This window comes from Mercenaria mercenaria, chromosome 17 (genome assembly GCF_021730395.1).
Source record: "Mercenaria mercenaria strain notata chromosome 17, MADL_Memer_1, whole genome shotgun sequence".
Classification (NCBI taxonomy): Eukaryota; Metazoa; Mollusca; class Bivalvia; order Venerida; family Veneridae; genus Mercenaria; species Mercenaria mercenaria.
In genome coordinates, this window is record NC_069377.1 from 47,896,009 (window position 1) to 47,921,286 (window position 25,278).

At 35.2% G+C, this 25,278-nt stretch overlaps 3 protein-coding genes across 6 annotated transcripts in view; 1 reads left to right on the plus strand and 2 right to left on the minus strand.

Annotated features, from left to right (window-relative positions):
* LOC123537651 (probable 4-coumarate--CoA ligase 1) overlaps positions 1 to 3,794 on the minus strand; it is a 41,052-nt gene extending 37,258 nt beyond the window's left edge. Inside the window, exon 1 of one of the 2 annotated variants that reach the window (XM_045321482.2) lies at positions 3,690 to 3,794. The gene's annotated coding sequence lies outside the window, so the exon portion shown is untranslated. Of the gene's footprint in view, positions 1 to 3,671 lie in introns of both variants that reach the window. The other variant, XM_045321483.2, reaches the window with a different exon arrangement.
* Positions 3,795 to 3,835: 41 nt separating this feature from the next.
* LOC123537650 (deubiquitinating protein VCPIP1-like) overlaps positions 3,836 to 25,278 on the plus strand; it is a 54,633-nt gene continuing 33,190 nt past the window's right edge. Inside the window, exons 1-4 of one of the 3 annotated variants that reach the window (XM_053528093.1) lie at positions 3,840 to 3,911; positions 13,339 to 13,489; positions 20,379 to 21,275; positions 22,834 to 22,962. In XM_053528093.1, coding sequence (XP_053384068.1) covers positions 20,411 to 21,275; positions 22,834 to 22,962 — 994 coding nt within the window. In that variant the 5' untranslated portion in view covers positions 3,840 to 3,911; positions 13,339 to 13,489; positions 20,379 to 20,410. Of the gene's footprint in view, positions 3,912 to 13,338; positions 13,490 to 16,037; positions 16,218 to 20,378; positions 21,276 to 22,833; positions 22,963 to 25,278 lie in introns of those variants that run through there. The other 2 variants (XM_053528092.1, XM_053528094.1) reach the window with 2 other exon arrangements.
* LOC123535745 (uncharacterized) lies at positions 18,955 to 19,772 on the minus strand. Its single transcript, XM_045318495.2, has 2 exons — positions 19,757 to 19,772; positions 18,955 to 19,610 (listed from the first exon to the last, which is right to left on the minus strand). The coding sequence occupies exons 1-2, from the start codon at positions 19,770 to 19,772 to the stop codon at positions 18,955 to 18,957; spliced, it is 672 nt and encodes a 223-aa protein (XP_045174430.2).

Below are 25,278 nucleotides of genomic sequence, written 5' to 3' on the forward strand. Positions count from 1 at the left end.
TGTAAATTATAGAAATAAACAAAGGGCCATAACTTACTAAAAAATTGTTGAACCAGTCTGATTTTCAGGGGGACACAACTAGGGTACCAATACATCATTCTGACAAAGTTTGGTCAAAATCCCCCAGGTAGTTTCTGAGGAGATGCGATAACGAGAAATTGTTAACGGACGGAAGGACGGACGGACTGACGGACGGACGGAAGGACGACGATCCACAGACGCAGAGTGATTTGAATAGACCGCCATCTGATGATGGTGGGCTAATAAAAGTAATCGTAACATATCTCAAACTTACTTAGCAGGTGACTTTTTCCTTGTTTGATGTTCATTTTATATTCTACACATGATTTATGTATATCTACATGAATGGGAACACTGCTAGAACACTAGCCTTCTCTATAGCTTTGAGGAACCAGACATTAATATACAATCAATTTCTATCCTATTATCACTTTTCTGAGAAAAGTTTTCTCCCATGGTCTGACAGGAAGCATAGGTCTGGTACAATTTGTTGTATCTTAAACAACAAAAGATATTTACCAGATACCAAATGTAACTTTTTTTGTAATTATGGTATTTCATTGTATTGTAGTGATTGTAGGTTTATAGGCCACTTCCAACAGCCTTGCTGTAAAGGCTGTTGTGTTAACCCTTTAGCGACGTGGTCAAGAGTGTCCGCCTACGGATCACGAGGTCCAGGGTTAGCAGCTTCAAGCCCCAGTAAGGACCTTGGTATTTTCTCTCCTAGGATTTACTTAAATGGTGTCAGAAGTGTTTGACGGACTCATGCAGTGGGCATGGAGTGTCATTCTGAGAGAAGGGAGATTAGCTCTTAAAAGTTTAAAGGGGGAAAAGTGTAGTGACTGTAGGTTTATAGGCCACTTCTAGTCTAAATAATTAGACCTCAGGTAGACCGATTTTACATTTTGATATTTTACGTTGTCTACCTAGAGGTCTCAACCAGAAACAATCAAAACTGTGGTGGAAACTGTGGTCGATTGAAATTACGATTTATCAGTAGTCACGATTTTTCTTTAGCCCTAAAAGCTTACCTGTTGTTTTAAATCATAAATAGTAAATAAAAAACATAAGAACAAGACATATTTATCAAGAATTTCTGTTGTAAAAAATTTAAAACTCCAACGTTTCAATCGTCTTCATGTAATGGCGGTCGGAGGCGTGACCAATGAAAACGCTTCGTGCAGTAATGTGTTTACCGGTGATCGGCCATTTTCCAATATGTAGTACACTCGTGTTAAACCTTGGCATTTTTTTAACTGCCATAGTTTGAATTTTTCTCAAGAAATCTCAGTAATATATACATCATTGAAAAGGAAAAACAGGGCTCCAGATAATTTTTTTGGCCTAGGAGTAATTACTCATCATAATTCTTGTGAATGAGTAAAATGGTAAAATCTGAAATTGACTAGGAGTAATTTTAACGCTGAAAAAACATAAATGAGAAAAAAAAAACACAAAACAGTTTTATAACTATTAACATATTTATCGGGTGTAACACCCATAACTTATGTCAAGTTTTTGCTTTTTATTCACAATCAGTGTCAATCAAAATTTTACTTTCTGTCATATAGTCTTTCAAAGTCATTTTGGTTGCATTTTGATGGTCAGTGGAATCACAATGCCTATCTATAGTAGACTTTTGGAGGTTACTAGAACCAGTGGACACAAACACATTTTTCATTTTACACTTTATGCATACTGTGAAATCATTTTATTTCGTGGGCATGAAATTTCGTGGTTTTGGTCTAAACGGCAATTTCGTGGGGATGTAAATTCGTGGATTTCAACTTCTGAACATAAAACATGTGGGAATTTTACGTGTTTGTTGGGATTAAATTTCGTGGATTGACACAACCACGAAATCCACGAAAATTTGTCCACCACGAATATTAATGATTTCACAGTAATGCACATTTTAATTTAGTTTGTATAGGATTGCCAGAATCAACAACATTCCAAGGATATAATTCTTTCCAAACCTCATGCGTTTTCTCCGAAACTGAAACATGCTTCGGCTTCATACTACGGTATCCAAAAGATTAGCCAATATACCTTTTATGATGTTTTTTTTTTGATCATTTTTTTGTAGGTTGAAAGAAAGACTGAAGCGTTTTTCACCTTTAGAAATTAGCAGTCTTCTAAAGAGACATTTTGTTTTTGTTTACTTCACGACAGAAGTTGATAATTTAAATCGACACCGCTTTTAAATACACTATCGTACCATCAATATTAGTTAATGCACGCATTGAGTGTATAGTTTAACCTAGGTTTATAGAGATCATACGATGCGTGTATACGTTCAATGTGGGAGAATTAATGCTGATCGGCTATGTTACGTAACACATCCAGACGATTCAGATTTTGTTTTTACGCTAGTAAAAAAGCATTGTGCGTGTTTCTGTATTTTCATATACGTTTTTATACGCTTAGAAATTATTAGACATGCGTATTTGCATTATTTCTATACGTAATTTACGCTAATACGCATCTTACCTGGAGCCCTGGAAAAATTACAGACTTTCTATGTATGTATTTCTTTTTTTTATCCGTTGCATTATTATAACATAATTCCCGCCCAACGGATTCCATTGGGTGTTATTTACGCAAAGAAGAGGACAGTGCTACCACATTCTTTACCTTTTCTGGTTTGTACTCGGAGGCGGATATCGACAAGTCAAAAAAATATAATGATATTTAACTCTTGAGTACAATTATTTGAACTAAGGCCACTTCCAACAGCCTTGCTGTTGGGTTAGTCCAAATAATTGTACTCAAGAGTTGAATATCGTTATATTATTTTGACTTGTCGATATCCGCCTCCGAGTACAAACCAGAAAAGGTAAAGAATGTGGTAGCACTGTCCTCTTCTTTGCGTAAGTAACACCCAATGGAATCCGTTGGGCAGGAATTATGTTATAATAATGCAACGGATAAAAAAAAGAAATACATACATAGAAAGCCTGTAATTTTTCCTTTTCAATGATGTATATATTACCGAGATTTCTTGAGAAAAATTCAAACTATGGCAGCTAAAAAAAAGCCAAGGTTTAACACGAGTGTACTACATATTGGAAAATGGCCGATCACCGGTAAACGAAGCGTTTTCATTGGTCACGCCTCCGACCGCCATTACATGAAGACGATTGAAACGTTAGAGGTTTAAATTTTTTACAACAGAAATTCTTGATAAATATGTCCTGTTCTTATGTTTTTTATTTACTATTTATGATTTAAAACAACAGGTAAGCAGTTAGGGCTAAAGAAAAATCGTGACTACAGATAAATCGTAATTTCAATTGACCACAGTTTCCACCACAGTTTTGATTGTTTCTGGTTGAGACCTCTAGGTAGACAACGTAAAATATCAAAATGTAAAATCGGTCTGCCCGAGGTCTCATTATTTAGACTAGCTGTTGGGTTAACCTTTTAGCGACATGGTTAGAAGTCCGGGGTTCGAGCCCCAGTAGGGACCTTGGTATTTTCTTTCCTAGGATTTACTTTAGTATTCATATTCTGAACTATGAACTGATGCAGTAGTGGAAGATACTGCCAAAACTACCTTCGAACTTTGCAGGCGGAACTCGCATTATGCAATGATTATAACTGAAACTTTTAAGCCAGGCTTAAATATATAAATTGGTTTAACAAACTGGAATGTTAAAATCCACCTGACAATATCGGACTACAGCATATGCAGACAAAATATCAGGTCAGTATCGTCCTCTTTTCTGTTCCAATTTGCAAACGGTGAGGGAATGACAATTGCACATCATGAAAATTATATATTTCATATGTCACAGGCGTGTTAATGTTACAGGCGCACCGGAAATGAAAGCGAAAATCGTAAATAAGAAAAATGATTAAATTGCTGTGAAAAATCTGTTTTTTTGGTAAGTGACAGCACTCTTTCTGTAATTTTAGAAATAACATGAAGGTTTTAAAAAGTATTTCAACCTTCCATTTCTGTTTTTATTTCTTTAAATGGGCTGAAATGAAGTGTCACAGTTGTGCAAGATTTGTTTATGATTTCTCAGCCTCTAACAGTCTAATCTCAAAATTTAGAGATAACACGAAATAAGATGCTGCCCATTAAATGGTAAAACTCATCTTGTTGATCATTTGTTTGGAAATGCTTATTTTTAGGTGTTTCCATAGTCAAAATAATTCGATGTTCAATTGTTCATATTGTTTTATATTTGTGACTGGCAATCTAAATGTTACGCGCATATAGCCAATCTGCGCATTTGGTAAATCTCGCAGCGCAAATAACCAATTTGTTATCTGCGCAACGATTTGTAAATCGGGCAACCTTATATATTTCTTATATGCGCAGGGTAACTGTCTTGCGCGTTTGGTAAATGAGTCTGCGCTTTTAACATATGGATGATATCTCCCGATAAAATTGAATATTATTAGAGGGTTAGACTTGTAGGCCTACATAAAACTGTTTAATTTTAAAACTGACGGTGATCAGGCACGCGTAAAGGTGTGAATTGACTGTGCTTAATTTGTAAAGAACATTTTTTTAAAGTAAATGAACGTATTTATGCTGTAATTTCAATGAGATGCTCACGTCCCTGGTAGTTTATGGACCAGGGTTCGACACTAACGGTGTCCCGGGGGCCCGAGGATCCCAAATTTTGAGGAGGAACACCAACTTCTAAAAGCTGGGATTCCGGCTGGATACCTATTTTTTTGTCAATGATATCCAAAAAGTAAAAGATAAATACCTGTTTGAAAAATATTTTAACCCTTTCACACATCGATACGTTTATCACCGTATCTATCGATTACCAAACAGAAACGTATTGACCCGTGTCTATCGGTTACCCGATAGAAACGTATAATACCGATTAACGGCCATTTGAACAGAATCGTTTTATCCCGTGTCTCATAATCAATCGCTTTATTTTCGTTCTTTTCATAAAGAAAGAAATTCCGGATGTTTACTAACTCAAAATATGGGATTTCGTCATCATTATTTACGTACAAGATCATGTGGTTACTATTTAAATATATCGGGTACTTTTCAAAGAAAGACACCGGGGTTTTTTCCTACATGTGCACGACGCTACAAAAATAACGGATCGTAAAATTTCTGAAAGTGCAAAAAGATCGCTGAGATTGAGACTCGTAACTGACTACAGTATTCTTGTGCTAAAAATTAAAATATTAGATAATATTAAGTAATATTTTGATGATCAAACGTCGGTACATCACGGGTGACTTCCGCTGCAATTAACTCTTACATTTTCAATTGATATCAGTTTGGATACATTCTTCTGTAGGAGTTAAGGTGTCAGCCACTTAATACAGAGGTTGCGGGTTCGAATCCCACTGGGGTCACGACCGTAACTTCTCATAAGACACCTGTTGTGATTGTTTTTAGCTCACCTGTCACAAAGTGACAAGGTGAGCTTTTGTGATCGCGCAGTGTCCGTCGTCCGTCGTCCGTCCGTGCGTCCGTAAACTTTTTGCTTGTGACCACTCTAGAGGTCACATTTTTCATGGGATCTTTATGAAAATTGGTCAGAATGTTCATCTTGATGATATCTAGGTCAAGTTCGAAACTGGGTCACGTGCGGTCAAAAACTAGGTCAGTAGGTCTAAAAATAGAAAAACCTTGTGACCACTCTAGAGGTCACATTTTTCATGTGATCTTCATGAAAATTGGTCAGAATGTTCATCTTGATGATATCTAGGTCAAGTTCGAAACTGGGTCACGTGCGGTCAAAAACTAGGTCAGTAGGTCTAAAAATAGAAAAACCTTGTGACCACTCTAGAGGTCACATTTTTCATGGGATCTTCATGAAAAGTGGTCAGAATGTTCATCTTGATGATATCTAGGTCAAGTTCGAAACTGGGTCACGTGCAGTCAAAAAACTAGGTCAGTAGGTCTAAAAATAGAAAAAACCTTGTGACCACTCTAGAGGTCACATTTTTCATGGGATCTTCATGAAAGTTGGTCAGAATGTTCATCTTGATGATATCTAGGTCAAGTTCGAAACTGGGTCACGTGCGTTCAAAAACTAGGTCAGTAGGTCTAAAAATAGAAAAACCTTGTGACCACTCTAGAGGTCACATTTTTCATGGGATCTTCATGAAAGTTGGTCAGATTGTTCATCTTGATGATATCTAGGTCAAGTTCGAAACTGGGTCACGTGTGGTCAAAAACTAGGTCAGTAGGTCTAAAAATAGAAAAAACCTTGTGACCACTCTAGAGGTCACATTTTTCATGGGATCTTCATGAAAGTTGGTCAGAATGTCATCTTGATGATAACTAGGTCAAGTTCGAAACTGGGTCACGTGGAGTCAAAACTAGGTCAGTAGGTCTAAAAATAGAAAAACCTTGTGACCACTCTAGAGGTCACATTTTTCATGGGATCTTTATGAAAGTTGGTCAGAATGTTTATCTTGATGATATCTAGGTCAAATTCGAAACTGGGTCACGTGCCTTCAGAACTAGGTCAGTAGGTCTAAAAATACAAAAACCTTGTGACCACTCTAGAGGTCACATTTTTCATGGGATCTTCATGAAAGTTGGTCAGAATGTTCATCTGATGATATCTAGGTCAAGTTCGAAACTGGGTCACGTGCGGTCAAAAACTAGGTCAGTAGGTCTAAAAATAGAAAAACCTTGTGACCACTCTAGAGGTCACATTTTTCATGGGATCTTCATGAAAAATGGTCAGAATGTTCATCTTGATGATATCTAGGTCAAGTTCGAAACTGGGTGACGTGCGGTCAAAAACTAGGTCAGTAGGTCTAAAAATAGAAAAACCTTGTGACCACTCTAGAGGTCACATTTTCATGGGATCTTCATGAAAAATGGTCAGAATGTTCATCTTGAATATATCTAGGTCAAGTGCGAAACTGGGTTACGTGCCTTCAAAAACTAGGTCAGTAGGTCTAAAAATAGAAAAACCTTGTGACCACTCTAGAGGTCACATTTTTCTTGGGATCTTCATGAAGTTGGTCAGAATGTTCATCTTGATGATTTCTAGGTCAAGTTCGAAACTGGGTCACGTGCGGTCAAAAACTAGGTCAGTAGGTCTAAAAATAGAAAAACCTTGTGACCACTCTAGAGGTCACATTTTTCATGGGATCTTTATGAAAGTTGGTCAGAATGTTCATCTTGATGATATCTAGGTCAAGTTCGAAACTGGGTCACGTGCCTTCAAAAACTAGGTCAGTAGGTCTAAAAATAGAAAAACCTTGTGACCACTCTAGAGGTCACATTTTTCATGGGATCTTCATGAAAGTTGGTCAAAAACGATGTCATACTCAAAACTGGGTCATGTGGGAAGAGGTGAGCGATTCAGGACCATCATGGTCCTCTTGTTATATATCATATTATGAGGGATCCCAAAGCCTGAGGAGGACCCCCAGATTTAAAAAGTAGAGATTCCTTTGGGAACCTTGTTCAAATAAGTTAGTGTCTAACCCTGTGGACTAAACATTTCTGTTGACGACGGTATTAAGAGTCATTTGTCATAGGTGTTAAAAAACTTTAAAATGATACAAAATATCCAAAGTATATTTAATAACGCAAGTTTTTTTATTTATTTTTTTTTTAACTTTTAAACGCCGTAGCCTGTGCGGGATGTCAAACCAGCGCTAATATCAAATTCTGAAATGACACCGATATTTCACATTATATATTGATCATTTCTGACAGATCGTATTGATATTTTTTAATGTTTTGTAGTACAAAAGAGTAATTTTCGCCAGAACGTGAGCGAATTTTTGTTGCTGCGCAAGATGTGTCCGGCGCTAATAGAAAATCTGGAAATTACTCTGATAATATGAATAACTGCCATAAACCATGCTAACTTTTACATTGTTTAACAATTACAGACTGATATTGCAAATCTTGGTTTTAAAGATGTGTCATAAATTTATTTCAGCATCAGTAAATTCATGGGAGTCGGTCACCAGGTTTCAATATCTCCAGTATGATACAATATGCAGTAAAACTCAAACATGCTTGAAGGTGTGATTTCCTTCGGATAGCTACATCGTCCTCTCTATTCTATTTATTACTAAAGTATTTTTACTTCATTCGATCACACGCAGTCATTTTTTACCGGATATAGAACATAAATGAGACTTACATAAAAGACTGAATTGCCACACACTTACCACAATTCACCATATCGCTTTTTTTCATCATATTAAAAAAGCGCAATTCTTTTTTACCAACGTGAGAATCTCTCTTGACATGGCCAAGATTAAAAATAAAACAAAAATAGGCAGAATTAAAAGACGATTCTTACAGATCTTTTATACGTACATCATTTTTAATGCTTTATAGTGAGACAAATAGAATAACTAATAAGTTTCGTCAAAATGTGAACGAAATTTTACATTTTGTAGGTGCGCAAGATGTGTCTCCTGCGTTAATAGAACTCTGAAAATTACTCCAATAACTTGAATATCTTTTATAAACCATTTTAACTTTTACTTCGTTTTTCGATTACAGTCTAAAAATGTAGCTTTTGAAAATCTGAATATAATGTTTCATCCGTAGCCTGCGCGGGATGTTGTTCCTGCGCTAATAGCAAATTCTGAACTGACGCCGATATTTCAAACATATTTCAATTCTAAAAGATACTATTTGTGTAACTTCATAAAAAATGTTTTCGGAGTATGAAAAAAATAAAGATAGAAGCGTGATTTCCGTCATAACGAGAACGAAATATTACATTTGTTATCTGCGCAAGATGTGTTTGCCCTGCGCTAATAAAACGTCTGGAAATAATCCTGATAACTTGGATATCTTTCATAAACCATGCTAACTTTATTACTGTTTTGTGATTACAGGCTGTAAGTGTAGCTTTTGCCAAATGAATATTTTGTTACATCTGTATCTTGCGCGGGATGTTGGCCTTGCGCTAATAAAAAATCTGGAAATGATCCTGATTACTTGAATATCTTTCATAAACCATGCTACATTTAACTTTGTTTTATGGTTACAGACTAAAGTTGTAGCTTTTGCAAAGCAAATGTAATTTTAATTCTGTAACCCACGCGGGATGTCAGTTCTGCGCTAATAGCAAATCCTGAATTTAAATATATTTAATTTATAAAACATATCATTTATATACCTTTTAAAAATGTAGTAGAGAGAAACAAGAGTGGTTTCCATAATAACGAAAACGAAAAATTATATCGGTTTTATCTGTGCAAGACGTATGTCCTGCGATAATAGAAAGTTTTAACATTACTCCGATGATTTCATACGCTATGTCAACTTTAATTTTGTTATTACAATTACAGACTAAAATTGTAGCTAGAATATAAAGTTACTTCTACATAATTTGCGGGATGACGGTTCTGCACTAATAGCAATTCTTGAAATGTCAACAATATACCAAATATTTGTCATTTCTTACAATTCTAATTGATTTTTTTTTTTATTGCTTTTATAATGCAAAATAAATAGAATAACGAGTAAATTCCATCAAAAGGTGCACCAAAGTTTACATTTTGTAGCTGCGCAAACCTGCTTTAATAAAAAAATCTGAAAATTACTCTGTTTACTAGAATATCTTTCATAAACCATGTAAATTTTATTATTGTTTTACGGGCTGAAAGTCTAGCTTTTGCCAAAATTAATATCTTGTTACATCTGTAACCTGCGCGGGATATCGGTCCTGCGCTAATAGCAAATCCCGAAATGATGCCGAAACTTCAAATATATAATTTCATTTCTAAAGCATTCTATTTATGTACTTTTTTTTCTAAGAAAAAAAGAAGAAACAAACTGTTTTTGTGGTAGAAAATAAATAGAAAAAGGAGTGAGTTCTGTCATGAATAGTACAAAATATTACTTTTTTCTCTGCGCAAGATATGTGTCCTGCGCTATTAAATGGAAAATCCGGATATCACTCGATAGCTTTAACTTTGCTTTACGAGTCCAAACTAAAATTATAGTTTCTGCAAAGCGGAATATAACGTTACATCTGTAACCTGCGCGGGATGTCAGTCCTGCGCTTATAGCTAGTTTGACCCTTATCATGCTGGACACGATTGATTCCGCCTTTGCTACTCGTTGAGTTGGTTGGCCTACACGTGGTTAAACAGTTAAAATTATGGAAAGAAAAAAATATGGCATTTCCTTTGCGTATATAGTTGATTATTCGTGAACTTGTGAATCAATCAGTGTTTTTTGTGTGTGTTTTTTTTTTTTTTAATTGGTGACGTAATACTACAATAAACATTTGTTGGCTATAAACTCTTGATAAACAGAAGAGAAGAGAACATATCTTTTATTAGCTTTGTACATAATACATCAAAAATATAGAATTGACATTTGCATAACATATAGTATTACATCAGGTCTGACTATATGATAAAATTATAATAAATTTACAGATTATGAAAAGGATGATCATAAAAAGCGCAAACTATATGGACAGGCGATCTATGAAAATGTATATATTATCTTGCTTTGATGAGAAATCGACAGTAGCGAATTCCTGTGAATGTTCAGTATTAGAAAATAGTGTTTATTTCCTTAACCTTTTAAAGTATTAAGCAATACATTTGATAGTTGTGAAAGATAGTAAATAGAATAAAGTTTAGAAAACATCACTTTTAGCAAAGAAATATTCCTGTTTTGTTGAATTTATTCAGTAACCTGTACAACTGATAATACATCTCATTACAATCCAGATGAAAGTTGCTTTTAAATGCAATACTGGTATGCTTAAGTCTGATGTAATTAAGTTTAATATTTTCAAGCAGTGATAATGGAAATCAACTGTACTATATCAGGGTGTGTTATTTGTGCAAATTTTTGTCACTTTATATGTTTTATTCTAATATGCCTGCCTCTGTTAAAATACTCTCACGATAGAATGACGTCACGTTAACGTGCGTTGACGTCAAAGATTTTGTTGCGACAAAGAAAAAGCGCTTGTATATTTATCTACTGTTTTAGATTAAGGGCATACTAGTATTGGAATCGAAATAATTTATAGCAAAACCATGTTTTAACACTCTTTATAAACTCGGGCATTCATACTTCGTACCAAAAAATCACTCGGGATGCGCCCTCATGATATTATTAAGCCCGACGTATAACAGCCCGTCGTGCATAAACATACATAGACATACATCTGCGCAGATAACAAATGTAAAATTTCGTTCTCGTTATGACAGAAATCACTCTTTTTCTGTTCATTTTTACAGTACTCATTCGAAAGTTACATAAATAGTGTGTTTTATGAATGAAACATATTTGAAATACAGTGTAATTTCAAACTTTGCTATTAGCGCAGGACCAACCTCCCACGCAAGTTACAGGTGTAACATTATAGATCCATTTAGATTTGTAAAAAAAACTATAGTTTTAGTCTGTAATCATAAATCTAAGTAAAAGTTAATATGATTTATAAAAGATATTCAAGTTATCAGAGTAATTTCCAGATTTATTATTAGCGCAGACACACATCTTGCGCAGATAAAAAATGTAAGATTTCGTTCTCGTTATGACAGAAATCACTCTTTTTCTATTCATTTTTTTACAGTATTTATTTGATAGTTACATAAATAGTATGTTTTATGAATGAAATATATTTGAAATACAGTGTAATTTCAAACTTTGCTATTAGCGCAGGACCGACCTCCCACGCAAGTTACAGGTGTAACATTATAGATCCATTTAGGAAAACTATAGTTTTAGTCTGTAATCGTAAATCTAAGTAAAAGTTAATATGATTTATAAAAGTTATTCAAGTTATCAGAGTAATTTCCAGATTTATTATTAGCGCAGACACACATCTTGCGCAGATAAAAATGTAATATTTCGTTCTCGTTATGACAAACATCACTCTTTTACTATTCATTTTTTACAGTATTTATTTGAAAGTTACATAAAAACTATGTTTCATATTTTGAAATACAGTGTAATTTCAAACTTTGCTATAAGCGCAGGACCGATCTCCCAGGCAAGTTACAGGTGTAACATTACAGATCCATTTAGAAAAATTATAGTTTTAGTTTGTAATTGTAAATCAAAGTAAAAGTTGATATGATTTATAAAAGATATTCAAGTTATCAGAGTAATTTCCAGATTTATTATTAGCGCAGACACACATCTTGCGCAGATAAAAAATGTAATATTTCGTTCTCGTTATGACAGAAATCACACTTTTTCTAATCAATTTTTACAGTATTCATTTGAAAGTTACATAAATAGTATGTTTTATGAATGAAATATACTTGAAATATAGTGTAATTTCAAACTTTGCTATTAGCGCAGGACCGACCACCCACGCAAGTTACTGGTATAACATTATAGATCCATTTAGATTTGTAAAAAAAAAATATATAGTTTTAGTCTGTAATGGTAAATCTAAGTAAAAGTTAATATGATTTATAAAAGATATTCAAGTTATCAGAGTAATTTCCAGATTTTCATTTAGCGCAGAGCACCGAACACATATCTTGTGCAGCTACAAAATATAAAATTTCGTTTACGTTTTGATGAAAATTAGGTCTACTCTTTATTCAATCGATTTTGTACTATAAAATAATAATAGTAATATATATACGATCTGTAAGAATTTTCTTATAATTCTGTGACTTCTTTATTACATCTTTTATCTTAGACATGTTGAGAGATATGCTCCCGTTGGTAAAAAGAACATTATTGTGAAATTTCAAGATATTTCAATATAATAAAAACGATATTTTGCTAAATGTGTGCTCGGGTGAAGTAGAAAATTATAAAAACAGCCTAAAACATACCAGAGGACGACCTGTGCAAGCTGGAGGAAATCACACCTTCACGCATGTTTGGGTTTTATTGCATCTTGTATAAGATCGGAGGTATTGGAACCTGGTGACCGGTCACTGCCGTGAATTTACTGATGTAAAAACAAATTTATGACACATAATTTAAGTACCAAGATATTCATAATTTGACATCTATATTTATTAATAAATTGACCAACTACATGATTTATCAAACACGAAATGCAAATTTCTGATATATAAAGTTACATTTGTTATTTGCGCTGCGCATTTGGTAAATCGCGCAGGTTAAATTTATCCTGTGCAACGATTGGTAAATCCTTGCGCATATAACCAACGTAAAAATATTTGTTATATGCGCTGCGCGTTTGGTAAATAGCGCAGATTGGTTATTTGCACTCAACATAAACGTCAAAACTTTGAACAGTTGAAGGACCAAAATAATGGAGGATGAATCACAGTACACAGTCATGTAAAGTTATTGGTTTTATTGCTTCCGCATAATATTTGCTTGTATACATGGTAAACGTTAATCAAGTAGAGCTTTTTCCCCAGAACCATTCCTGTGTGGAACAGACTCCTAGCCAGCATTGCTGAGGCTCCTTCTTTGGCATCATTCAAGAGGGAGCTGTCTGCCCAGCCCTTCTAAGGGCTCTGTTGCATCTCAGATGACGGGGGAGCACTGCCAACTGGACCTTGTGTCATGGTAGGGCCACGCAAGCCGGACTGGTCACTCTGATGGGTTGTAGTAGATGGCATACTCACACTTTGTATCATACTTTTATCTTTTATGCACCCATTCTTGACCGTACTATTTTCTGTTTTTATCGTGACTTTGTTTCTTGTCCGATTCTTTGCGCACCGTTAAATCATGGTCAACAATGACAGTTTAACGTATCATATAGATGTAGATGTAGATGTAGAATCGTGTACAGTACATACATAGGTTTAAATCACCAGAATTTGAAAATTCATAATTTTGGATATTATTTGATAGTTTTTACATAAATCAATGAGGAATTGAATCCCCTTTTGATACATGTAAGTTTTATTTGAATTTATGGCCAAAATTGTGAAATAATCGGCATTTAAACCAGTAGCATGTAAAGCGTCGGCAGCGATGAAAATTGCATCGGAAATTGCTTCAACTATTTTGGTCTTTCGAGTGTTTGACGCGAGTGGGGATATTGCCCATTTGAAAAAAATTATCTCAATATTTCCTACTTCTGGTTCCCGGTGTAAGAGTGTTTTGCTCAAGCTACATAATCCAACTCGACTCAATTCCATCCGGGGAATAAACGTCCAATGATGTTGGAGGTCAAGCCCCCCCTCCCTGCCCCTGCCAAATGTCAGCCAATATTTTGTCTTTTAAGGTTCTTGTAAAGCCTTTTGAAACCTTCCCTCAGATGAATTTTTGTTCTATTTATTATGCCATATAGGCATTGGTTCATCCTAAAGAATATACCAAACTGTTTATAATAAGCAAAAAAATCTTTTAAGACAGGTTGTTCTCTATTGGAAAACAAATTTATTCCCTATATCACATGTGCTTTGACTGTTCTATTTGTAGAAGATATCGAGCTTCTTTTTCAAAAGTGTTTTGTTATTACTTTTATGATTATTATGTGTGACAGTCTAACATATTTTTCCTGGTACTTCTGGAGTTGAAAGTGTTACAAAGCTGTACATTTAAATTTTTTTCAAAAACTGCAAAATAAAAGTGAAAGTAGAGCTGTCAACCATGTACATTTAAATTTTTTTCAAAAACTGCAAAATGAAAGTGAAAGTAGAGCTGTCAAAATGACCAAAAGCTGCAATATTTCAAAAAAATATATGTGTTAACTATTTTTCATTTCCCAGAGTACCAAGATAAGTATGTTAAACATACAATGAAAACAAATTTAGAGAAGTTTGATATTTTCGACAAATTAGAATTGAAGAGTAAAAGTGCATGTGTTGTAAGACAAAATACATATTACCGGACAAGGTGACCTTCATAGAAAGTATTTTCCACTTCTTCTGAACAATTACGTATATATATGTTTTAAATATTGTGGATCTGTCAGATATAATTTCCAAAATGAAAATATATGCCAGGGGTGGTCTCAAACGCTTTACATGCTCCTTAGGCTAAATAAAATGTGTGATTCCGGTTTCCCGACCGACCCTATTTTTTCTGAAAAAAAATAAATCTGTTATCCACTTTCAGAGCATTTGGTTGACCTGAGGTTCCGAGTTTTGACCCGAGAAAATCGAGAAAAACTTGTATTTGACCCGCACAGAAAATGTCTTGTGCGTCGGCTCGACCTGCGGAATTTTCTTTGAAGTGTCTCGAGTTCGAAAGTTCTGCCCCTTTTCAATCAAAATCCTGGTGATTTTCAATATTGTTCGCTGCCACAAGCAGAAGTATGGCAGTAGGTGGAGTGTCGTATATTAATTAGCTACTGACGGATGTCAGTCACGCCAAGCGCCGACTGACACGTGGTCATATCGCGGTTTGTATTTAGTATGATTTAATGGCCGTCATTATCAAAGGTGTTCATTGATCAATGTGTAAAAGTTTATTGATAAACAATGCGAAGAGCAGCCTATTATCGTGTTTGTACCACTTGTTAATTAGCGGTATAGCCTACAGCTTATGTTGTATTGTTATACGTCTTGCCGAATTAATACTGAACAACAAATTGAATAATTGAAATCATTATTTTGTGTGCTTGATACGATTATGATATCATCAGTGTCCCTGCTCCATTGGCAAATTTGACTGTGCAACACCAACCAAACTCGGACCTATTCTTATATTCCTTGGACAAGCAATTCTGAGAAAGTTGTCTTTACGTTTTATCGCATTGATAGTAAATTCAGTATTAAGGGTTTGAAATATGTGCTCAGTGTGTTTTAAAAGACTAAAAATATTGGCCGATATTTGATAGGGGCAGAGAGGGGAGGGGGTGCTTGACCTCCAAGTGTCTGTGTTTAAAAATGGCATGGCTAGAATGCACTTTACCAGTACGCATTTCCTAGTTCCTGCTAGGATTTTAAAAGGCAGGATGTGCTTGTTACAATCACTTAAATAAATTGTAACAAATATCTATTCAATAAACAAAAAAGAAAAACAGGGGTGTAGGGAGCAGTAACTCCCATAAGAATAAAGAGAGGGTATTTATTGAAAGTACGTACCAGTAAAGTGCAGTAGTCCTCAACCATCCATTTGTCTAATAAGTGTATAATATAATATTATGTTGCCATAAGTAAAAAGGTCAAGACAACATCATTCCAGGAGTCCTGAAGATATGGTTCCAACCCTAGCCAGCATAATTCACCTATTCACTGGATACCAGTGCCATCCCCGATGACTGGAAAGCTAACTTGTTCCCAGTCTACAATATAAGCAGCAAGTGTGATCTTACCAACTATAGACCAATCTCTGAGAGGTATTTGCTGTATATTACTAAAACATAATTATAGTTACTAGAAAAATCATGCGACTCAGAGAAGAAAACAACATCTTGTCAGCTGGCTCAAGCTTAGGGTCCAATAATTTGAAGAAGTCACTTCTCCCTCAAGCTGATATAGGGAGAAGTGGGGAGACTCTCTATCAGTTATGGGGCTGCCAAGGCAATAAAAAATTTCCTACATTTTTGACCATTACACCTCGAAGGAATACTGTACTTCATGGTCATTAATTAAAGCTTAATAATTAAGGCAGTTTATCTCGGGTACCCAGTTATAAATGCTTTTCACTTTTAAATGGAAACATAAGTAAAAACAAACTAATACTTATCAGTTTCCTTATCATATAATCTGACAGTAAGTAAGTTGTAAAGCCTTCTTAAGAAATATAGCAATAATTTTCTGATATCTAAAAATTTCCCCCTTTTTTGTTGCAGTATGATCTGGAAGATAGTGCTTTGAATCCTGAAATGAGTCGCACCATGATGAGAAAACCAACATCATAAGACTAATTGCATTTGCGACCAGCATGGATACTGACCAGACTGCACAATTCTGCACAGTCTGGTCAGGATCCATGCTGGTCGCAAATGCACTATGTTTATTTTCTCATGGTGCGGCTCAAATAACAGACTTAAATTTGTTATAAATGAGTGAAATGTCATGTTGGGACATAGGTAGAAATGTGTTCTTTATAACCAAGTTTTGCTATCCAAGTTCATTATATCTGTATTTCCTTCATGTAAAATATGTAGGAGGAAAATTGTGCCAGGAAAATGAATTCCTTATAACTGAGATTTCCTTGTTATCGAGTTTGCTACAAGTGATTTTTTGCTCATCTGATTTTTTGGAAAAAAAATGATGAGTTATTGTCATCACTTGATCGGCGTCGGCGTTGCCTAGTTAAGTTTTATGTTTAGGTCAACTTTTCTCCTTAACTGTCAAAGGTATTACTTTGAAACTTGCAACACATGTTCACATGATCAATAGCTGACCCTGTACAGCAAGAAACATAACTCCATCCTGCTTTTTGCAAGAATTATGGCCCCTTTTGGACTTACAAAGTATCAGATTTCTTGGTTAAGTTTTGTGTTTAGGTCAGCTTTTCTCCTAAACTATCAAAACTACTAGTATTACTTTGAAACTTGCAACAGTTGTTCACCATCATAAGCTGACCCTGTACAGGAATAAACATAACTCCATCCTGCTTTTTGCAAGAATTATGGCCCCTTTTGGACTTAGAACATATCAAATTTATTGGTTAAGTTTTATGTTTAGGTAAACCTTTCTCCTAAACTGTCAAAGCTATTGCTTTGAAACTTGCAACAGTTGTTTACCATCATAAGCTGACCCTGTTCAGGAATGACATAACTCCATCCTGCTTTTTGCAAGAATTATGGCCCCTTTTGGACTTAGAAAATATCAGATTTATTGGTTAAGTTTTATGTTTAGGTAAACTTTTCTCCTAAACTGTCAAAGCTATTGCTTTGAAACTTGCAACAGTTGTTCACCATCATAAGCTGACTCTGAACAGCAAGATACATAACTCCATCCTGCTTTTTGCAAGAATTATGGCCATTTTTAGACTTAGAAAATCATGGGTAGGACAATATTTCTATTATACAGAGACAAAAATATCAGATGAGCGTTTGCACCCGCAAGGTGGTGCTCTTGTTTCTGGTAAAACAGAACATTGAACCACTGCGATTGTAAGCAAAATGCGGGGGAAAAAATGCTTCGCCAAGAGTTTTTGCCAAAAGTGATTTTTCCTCCCCAAATTGTTACGATTTTTGCCAGTGGCATTTGGCGAGTGGCAGCACGAGTTCTGAATCAGTATAGATAGAACATTGAAACAATATAGGTGGAACAGGATATTGAAACAGTATAGAAAGAACAATGATGCTTGATTGGGCGTTGATCAGAATATATTAATTTCTAGGATGTTTTTGCCTTGATGTACATACTGATATCAATGACACTCCTAAAACTAGAAGTCTCAACACAGGCTCATTTACAGATCTACTGGTGGTGAAAAGTACAATTTCGTGTTAATGAACTAAATCCTTATCCCAATATATTCTTTATAAAAGTTGTATTCAGAATATTGTCATCTTTAGTCATGTCCATTTTAAGTAACAAATCTTTACCTCATTTTAAAGAATTATCTTTAATTATCTATTATTGAACCAATCAATTGCGAGAACGCACCGATAAACACGCCCATGTGTAGTCATTCACACGTTTAATAGCTTTGACCCAGTGATCGAGTCAATACACATTGTCACGTGACCTGTGTATTCTATATTAGTAAACAAAATACCTTAGTTGAATATAGTCTGTTTCAAAAGTTATAGTTTCCCTTTCCCGCTGACGAAATGTTCCAAAAAAGATCATAATCATAAAAATGGTATTTGTTTTGAGTGTAGGACTGGGATGGGGCTGGAGACACATTCGCAGTACTGTAAAATACTTATTTGCTGTAATGTGGCTGTGCCCTTACACCGAAAACAGTCCAATCAGTGAAAATGTAATTCTACTTCCTAGCATTTTTTAGAACTGAAATTAATAACACCATGTCACGTATAATTGTATTGTATTTAGAGCAACTGTTCGCTCATACATCGTGTAATATGATTTGAGATGAAATAAAGTGTTGTCTATGTCTATGTCTTAAAACTCATAAAAGTTGAAAAGGAAAGTGCGTGTGGGTAACAGTGATCAGTCTATCCCTCTGATACCTCTGTTTGTCCCTTTGATACCTCTATCTATCCCTTTGATACCTCTATTTGTCCCTCTGATACCTCTATCTGTCCCTCTGATATCTCTGTTTGTCCCTCTGATACCTCTATCTGTCCCTCTGATACCTCTGTTTGTCCCTCTGATACCTCTATCTATCCCTTTGATACCTCTGTTTGTCCCTCTGATACCTCTATCTGTCACTCTGATACCTCTGTTTGTCCCTCTGATACCTCTGTTTGTCCCTCTGATACCTCTAGCTATCCCTTTGATACCTCTGTTTGTCCCTCTGATACCTCTATCTGTCCCTCTGATACCTCTGTTTGTCCCTCTGATACCTCTATCTGTCCCTCTGATATCTCTGTTTGTCCCTCTGATACCTCTATCTGTCCCTCTGATACCTCTGTTTGTCCCTCTGATACCTCTGTTTGTCCCTTTGATACCTCTATCTGTCCCTCTGATACCTCTGTTTGTCCCTCTGATACCTCTATCTATCCCTTTGATACCTCTGTTTGTCCCTCTGATACCTCTATTTGTCCCTCTGATACCTCTGTTTGTCCCTCTGATACCTCTGTTTGTCCCTCTGATACCTCTATCTGTCCCTCTGATACCTCTGTTTGTCCCTCTGATACCTCTGTCTGTCCCTCAGATACCTCTATAGCCATACCCTCAACCTGTTTTCCACTGTTATTGTGTCTGAGACAAAATATTTCATGTGCTTATTCCTTTAGTAATTTTGATCAGGCCAGTTTTAAAGATGTACTTTGAAATCATTTAATTTTACGGGTATAAAATTTCATGGTTTCGACCAAAACAGCTATTTTTTAGGGATATCAGTTAATAGATTTCAACTTTTGAAAGTAAAGTGAAATGGAATTTAATATGTTAAATGGTGGTTAATGTCAAGGGTTCATGCAACCAGGAAATGCATGAACATGTTTTCCCCAGTGTATATTCATGATTTTATAGTGTGTATTATTTTGCATTAGAAAAACTAAGACAGTAAAAAAAAATATATATTTACTAATAATAATATCTGTTGTAACTTAAAGCTCCGTCTTTATTTCTGTCAGCAGTGGGAAATGCATTAACTACTAAAAGGAGGTCTTCAGTATATAATAATCATATGAAATATGTTATTATAAGTTGTCAATAATCATATGAAATATGTTATCATAAGTGGTCAATAATCATATGAATATGTTATTATAAGTTGTCAGTAATCAATAAGTTGTCAATAATCATATGAAATATGTTATTATAAGTTGTCAATAATCATATGAAATATGTTATTATAAGTTGTCAATAATCATATGAAATATGTTATTATAAGTTGTCAATAATCATATGAAATATGTTATTATAAGTGGTCAAAGTGAAATTTTATCCTTTCTTTTGCATTTCAGTTTGATGTGAAGTTGACTGAATTACAATAAGTATGGCTTCGAGGACAAAACGACAGAAGAGCTCAGATGCGCGTCTTATGTATGGTACTTGCCCCGACGAGGGTTGTCAAGCGAAACTTTACTTTCCTTCTTACGACAAGAGTATAGAATGTACAAATTGCGGACAGAGGCATGAACGTGCTACACTGAAAAATGTTGCTGAGGTTACTAATCCTGACGTTGCTTTACACAATTTGTTGAAAAATATTCTACTTGGTAATGTCAAGCCAAAGAAAGGGGCTGATAATGTCAAGGTGTTAGGCTTATCAAACTATGTCTGTAAATTAATATCACCAATTCTAACCTACTATGGGATTGACAAAGAAATTGGTAAAGCCAAACTGTTATCAGAGATGGGCAAAGGAGAAGTATTTGATGTTAGTATCCTTGGAGATCGTGCGTTCCTCATTGAAGAAGAGCACTTAGATGTGATAGGTTATGGGAAGGACAGATCAGGTAGCTTGTTCTACCTGGCAGACACTTTGAATGATATTAAGTCATTCAACGAGAATCAAGTATGTTTAGTACCTATACATGCAGATGGTGATGGGCACTGTCTCGTACATGCAATTTCGAGAGCTTTAGTGGGACGAGAACTGTTCTGGCATGCATTGAGAGTAAACTTAAAAATGCATATGACATCAAGTCTTGACAAGTACAAACTACTATTTAAAGATTTTGTCGACAAAGACGAATGGGATTCAATAATTGAAGAGTGTGATCCGTATTACATTCCACCAGAAGGAGAAGCCCATGGGTTGCGCAATATTCACATATTCGGACTTGCCAATGTTTTACACAGACCTATTATATTGCTTGATTCAAAAAGTGGAATGAATAGTTCAGGGGATTATTCAGGTAAATTGTTAGTGTTTAGCATGCATATGACACCCCCAACCCCTCCCATCAGTTCAAGTACAGCCTCTTTTACAAGAAGGCTTAACTTAAAATTGGAAATTTCAGATATTTGAACTTTAAATAGCAGAGACTCCGTGTTAATGAACCATATCTGGAAGGTAATTCAAGTTTCATCTTGAACCCAGCCCTTCTGGCAGTGTTTGATAAAAAAAAACAGGTATAGGGGGCTATATTGAATTGATACATGTGGGCATATATCTGAAACTGCACAAGGTATCTTTAGATAACTATGAGAGGATTTTCGTCGTAATATGACAAGAATTACCTATGTTTCAGATCACTGTGTTCAACAGTCAAGGGTGTAACTGTTTTAAGTTATGTAACCTATTTCAGTTACTTTTTCAAGCTTTTTATAACCAGTATTAGTTATAAAATATAGTTAACTCAGGTAAGTTATTCAAAAAAAGTCTTTTTGCTGTTCTCACAAAGTGACCTTTAAAGTGAAATTAGTAGCAAACTGTGGTTAATCAAATTCTCTTTTAGTCCGAGCATGACCTGATAAGCATAATGGGATATTAAGAGTTTTATAGCTTTAAATATGTTGCATAAAATTTTATCAGCCTTGCCTAAAGATTTTTACTGCATAGCTGGAAAGATAAAAGGTCAAGGATTCAGGAAATAATTGCATTGTCTCATTTAAAGTGAGGAATTGGCACAGGAGGGCTTTGTAATATTTTATGATAACAGAAACAAGTTATGAAAGTTTAAGCAATAACTCAAATGGGTTATAAACTGCGATAACTTGAAACAGTTACACCCCTGACTGGTCAAGGTCACATTTGAAGGTCAGATGTCAAATAGTCTAGCTTTATGTTGCTCCATAACTAAACTGCTGGAAGGACATATTTTAATAATGTTCATTTGTGAGCAGTCTAGCTTTAATAGACATTTTGTAGTTAAGTTTAAGAGCTGAAAATGAAACAAAATTGAGAGTAACCCATATTAGCCTTAAAACAATAACTGTTGTTGATAATATATGCTTTGTCCATAAAAAAATTGCTGCATACATACATCAAGTAGCTTTCTAATAAGAATTAGTTGGCTTTGATTGAATTTATGAGATTTTCAATTTGCTGGAAGAAAAAAGGAAGATGGAAGTCTGCAGATCTAATTGAATAACTGTTCTTTAAGGTAACCTCTGATATTCAGAACACACATAAATGTATGATTTTCTTACAGGGTACCCATTTTCCAGTTCTTATGCAAATATTTAGAGCATTTTACCACACCTTTTGAAAATTTTAACAAATTTTGTCATGTGACCCCATTTCCGAAAAAACAGTCATTTTCAGAAAGACACGAAACATGTTTAGGGGACTAAAACTTTGATAGTATTATGCAAACTCAGTCCTTTGCACTAAATAGCTTTTACTATCACGATATAAAACAAAAATAACATTGGTACATGTATGTCTGGATATAAAAGCATAAAAATGACAAAACAACAAATAAATACAGTATGCTCAATGTATCAGTGATATATGATTTCTTGTTATAGGAGTGTTTTTACCAGGCCTGGTATCACCAGATAAGTGTAAAGGAAAAGATGGGACACTAAACAAACCACTGTGCATTGCTTGGAGTAGTTCTGGACGGAACCATTATATACCGCTTGCTGCTGTGAAAGGTATTCTTTTCTGAACTTCCTTTCGCCAGATACAAATGTATTATATATAGATGTCAGTTGAAATTCCTCTTGAAACCTGATTTAAAGTGTTTCTAGAAAATTATGGTCATTTATAGCTCACCTGAACATTGTTGTGTGTTTACAAGTAGAGTGGTCTGTGGACCTGTGTCTAAGATATTTATCCAAACATCTTCTGGTCTGAAATTATTGGTCAGAATTGGCCTGTTGCTTCTTGGCACAGACCTCAATTTGGTTCAGATGACCAAAGCTAAGAATAAAAAAAAAACTTTAGTCAACTTCTTGACTGATTTTCTTCAAGCTTGGTATGTGAAATCCTGGCATGGACATTGCTCAGGTTTATTCAGATGGTTCTGCTTGGCTTCTGATAGGGGCTGCCAGGGATAAAAATAGAAAAACCTTCAAACTACATGTACTACAACTTATGAGCCACTTCAAACATTGGTCAGTAGCATTCTTGTAATTTCTTCTATCCATTTTTAGCTCACTTGTCACAAAGTGACAAGGTGAGCTTTTGTGATCGCGCAGCGTCCGTCGTCCGTCCGTGCCTAAACTTTTGCTTGTGACCACTCTAGAGGTCACAATTTTCATGGGATCTTTATGAAAGTTGGTCAGAATGTTCACCTTGATGATATCTAGGTCAAGTTCGAAACTGGGTCACGTGCGGTCAAAAACTAGGTCAGTAGGTCTAAAAATAGAAAAATCTTGTGAACTATCTAGAGGCCATATTTTTCACAAGATCTTCATGAAAATTGGTTAGAATGTTCACCTTGATGATATCTAGGTCAAGTTCGAAAATGGGTCACGTGCGATCAATAACTAGGTCAGTAGGTCTAAAAATAGAAAAACCTTGTGACCTCTCTAGAGGCCATATATTTCACAAGATCTTCTTGAAAATTGGTCAGAATGTTCACCTTGATGATATCTAGGTCAAGTTCGAAACTGGGTCACGTTCCCTCAAAACCTAGGTCTGTAGGTCAAATAATAGAAAAACCTTGTGACCTCTCTAAAGGCCATATTTTTCATGGGATCTGTATGAAAGTTGGTCTGAATGTTCATCTTGATGATATCTAGGTCAAGTTCGAAACTGGGTCATGTGCGTTTAAAAACTAGGTCAGTAGGTCTAAAAATAGAAAAACCTTGTGACCTCTCTAGAGGCCATACTTGTGAATGGATCTTCATAAAAATTTGTCAGAATGTTCATCTTGATGATATCTAGGTCAGTTTAGAAAGTGGGCTGCAATGTGATCTCCCGCGCGTGAGGGTCAAAATCCCGATTTTTTCACCTTGCCTCCCGTCTCCCGACCAAAACCATATTTCTCCCGGTTTTCAAAAAAAAAAAATGTATTATGACTGGGTTGGTAATTACCGAGGAGTGGAGTGCCAAACATGTTTACACAGTAAATCAAAGTGTCACCGACTGTTGTGTATTATACATTAGCTGGAGGAAATAGTTGTTTTTCACAGGTGAATTATTAATTGTTTGTTTTGATAAGGAATTAGACAAGCAGGGCCTTTTCCACCTGTCTCACGGGGCCGAAAATCGGCACATTCTCAATGCCAATTAGGCTCCATTTTTTACCAGTTTGAAGCAAAAAACTCCTAGTCATAAGAAATAATACCCAACTGAAATGAATTTTAATTATTCAAAGAAAAGCTTTGTTCGGTAATAAAATCACATAATTGTTGGAAAAACCAACCCATTACTATTTTTAGATGCATTTCTGTTCTCTATTTTTCATGTCAAAATCATCAGTATTTTTATACGAAAGTGGGGGGGGGGGGGGGGGGGGGGGGGTAAGGAATTTACATAATTTATGTGTTGTGTTCAGACCAATTTAGAGTTTCGTTTTTTTTTCAGTCCTCGAGTTGAATAATGTTAATGCATGTTCACCACCATTTCAGACCTAAATTCAGACTTTGTTTCTACAAATTTAATCTGTTAAGAAAGTTTAAAGTTAGAACAAAAGAGAGCTTCTGTAAAACAGCATGCTTGACTTTTCTCAGTGATTGACTCTGAATTAAAGCTTTGCCAGTAAAAGGAGCAATTAAAGCTTTGCCAGTAAAGGGGCATAATAGTCAATAGCTTTGAATGTAACAGAGATATTAGACATTATATAAAACTTAATAAAAAAAAATGTAAGTTAAAAAGTGGCATAACGCTGTCAAAATTCAAACCAAGAGTTATGAGGATTGTTTCTTAGAACTGGTGTATACATTATTGTGTGGCCAAAAATATTGGCTTTTGTCTCTAAGTTATGTGTCCGCGCGCTTAATTTATGTCGATAAAAAACCTCC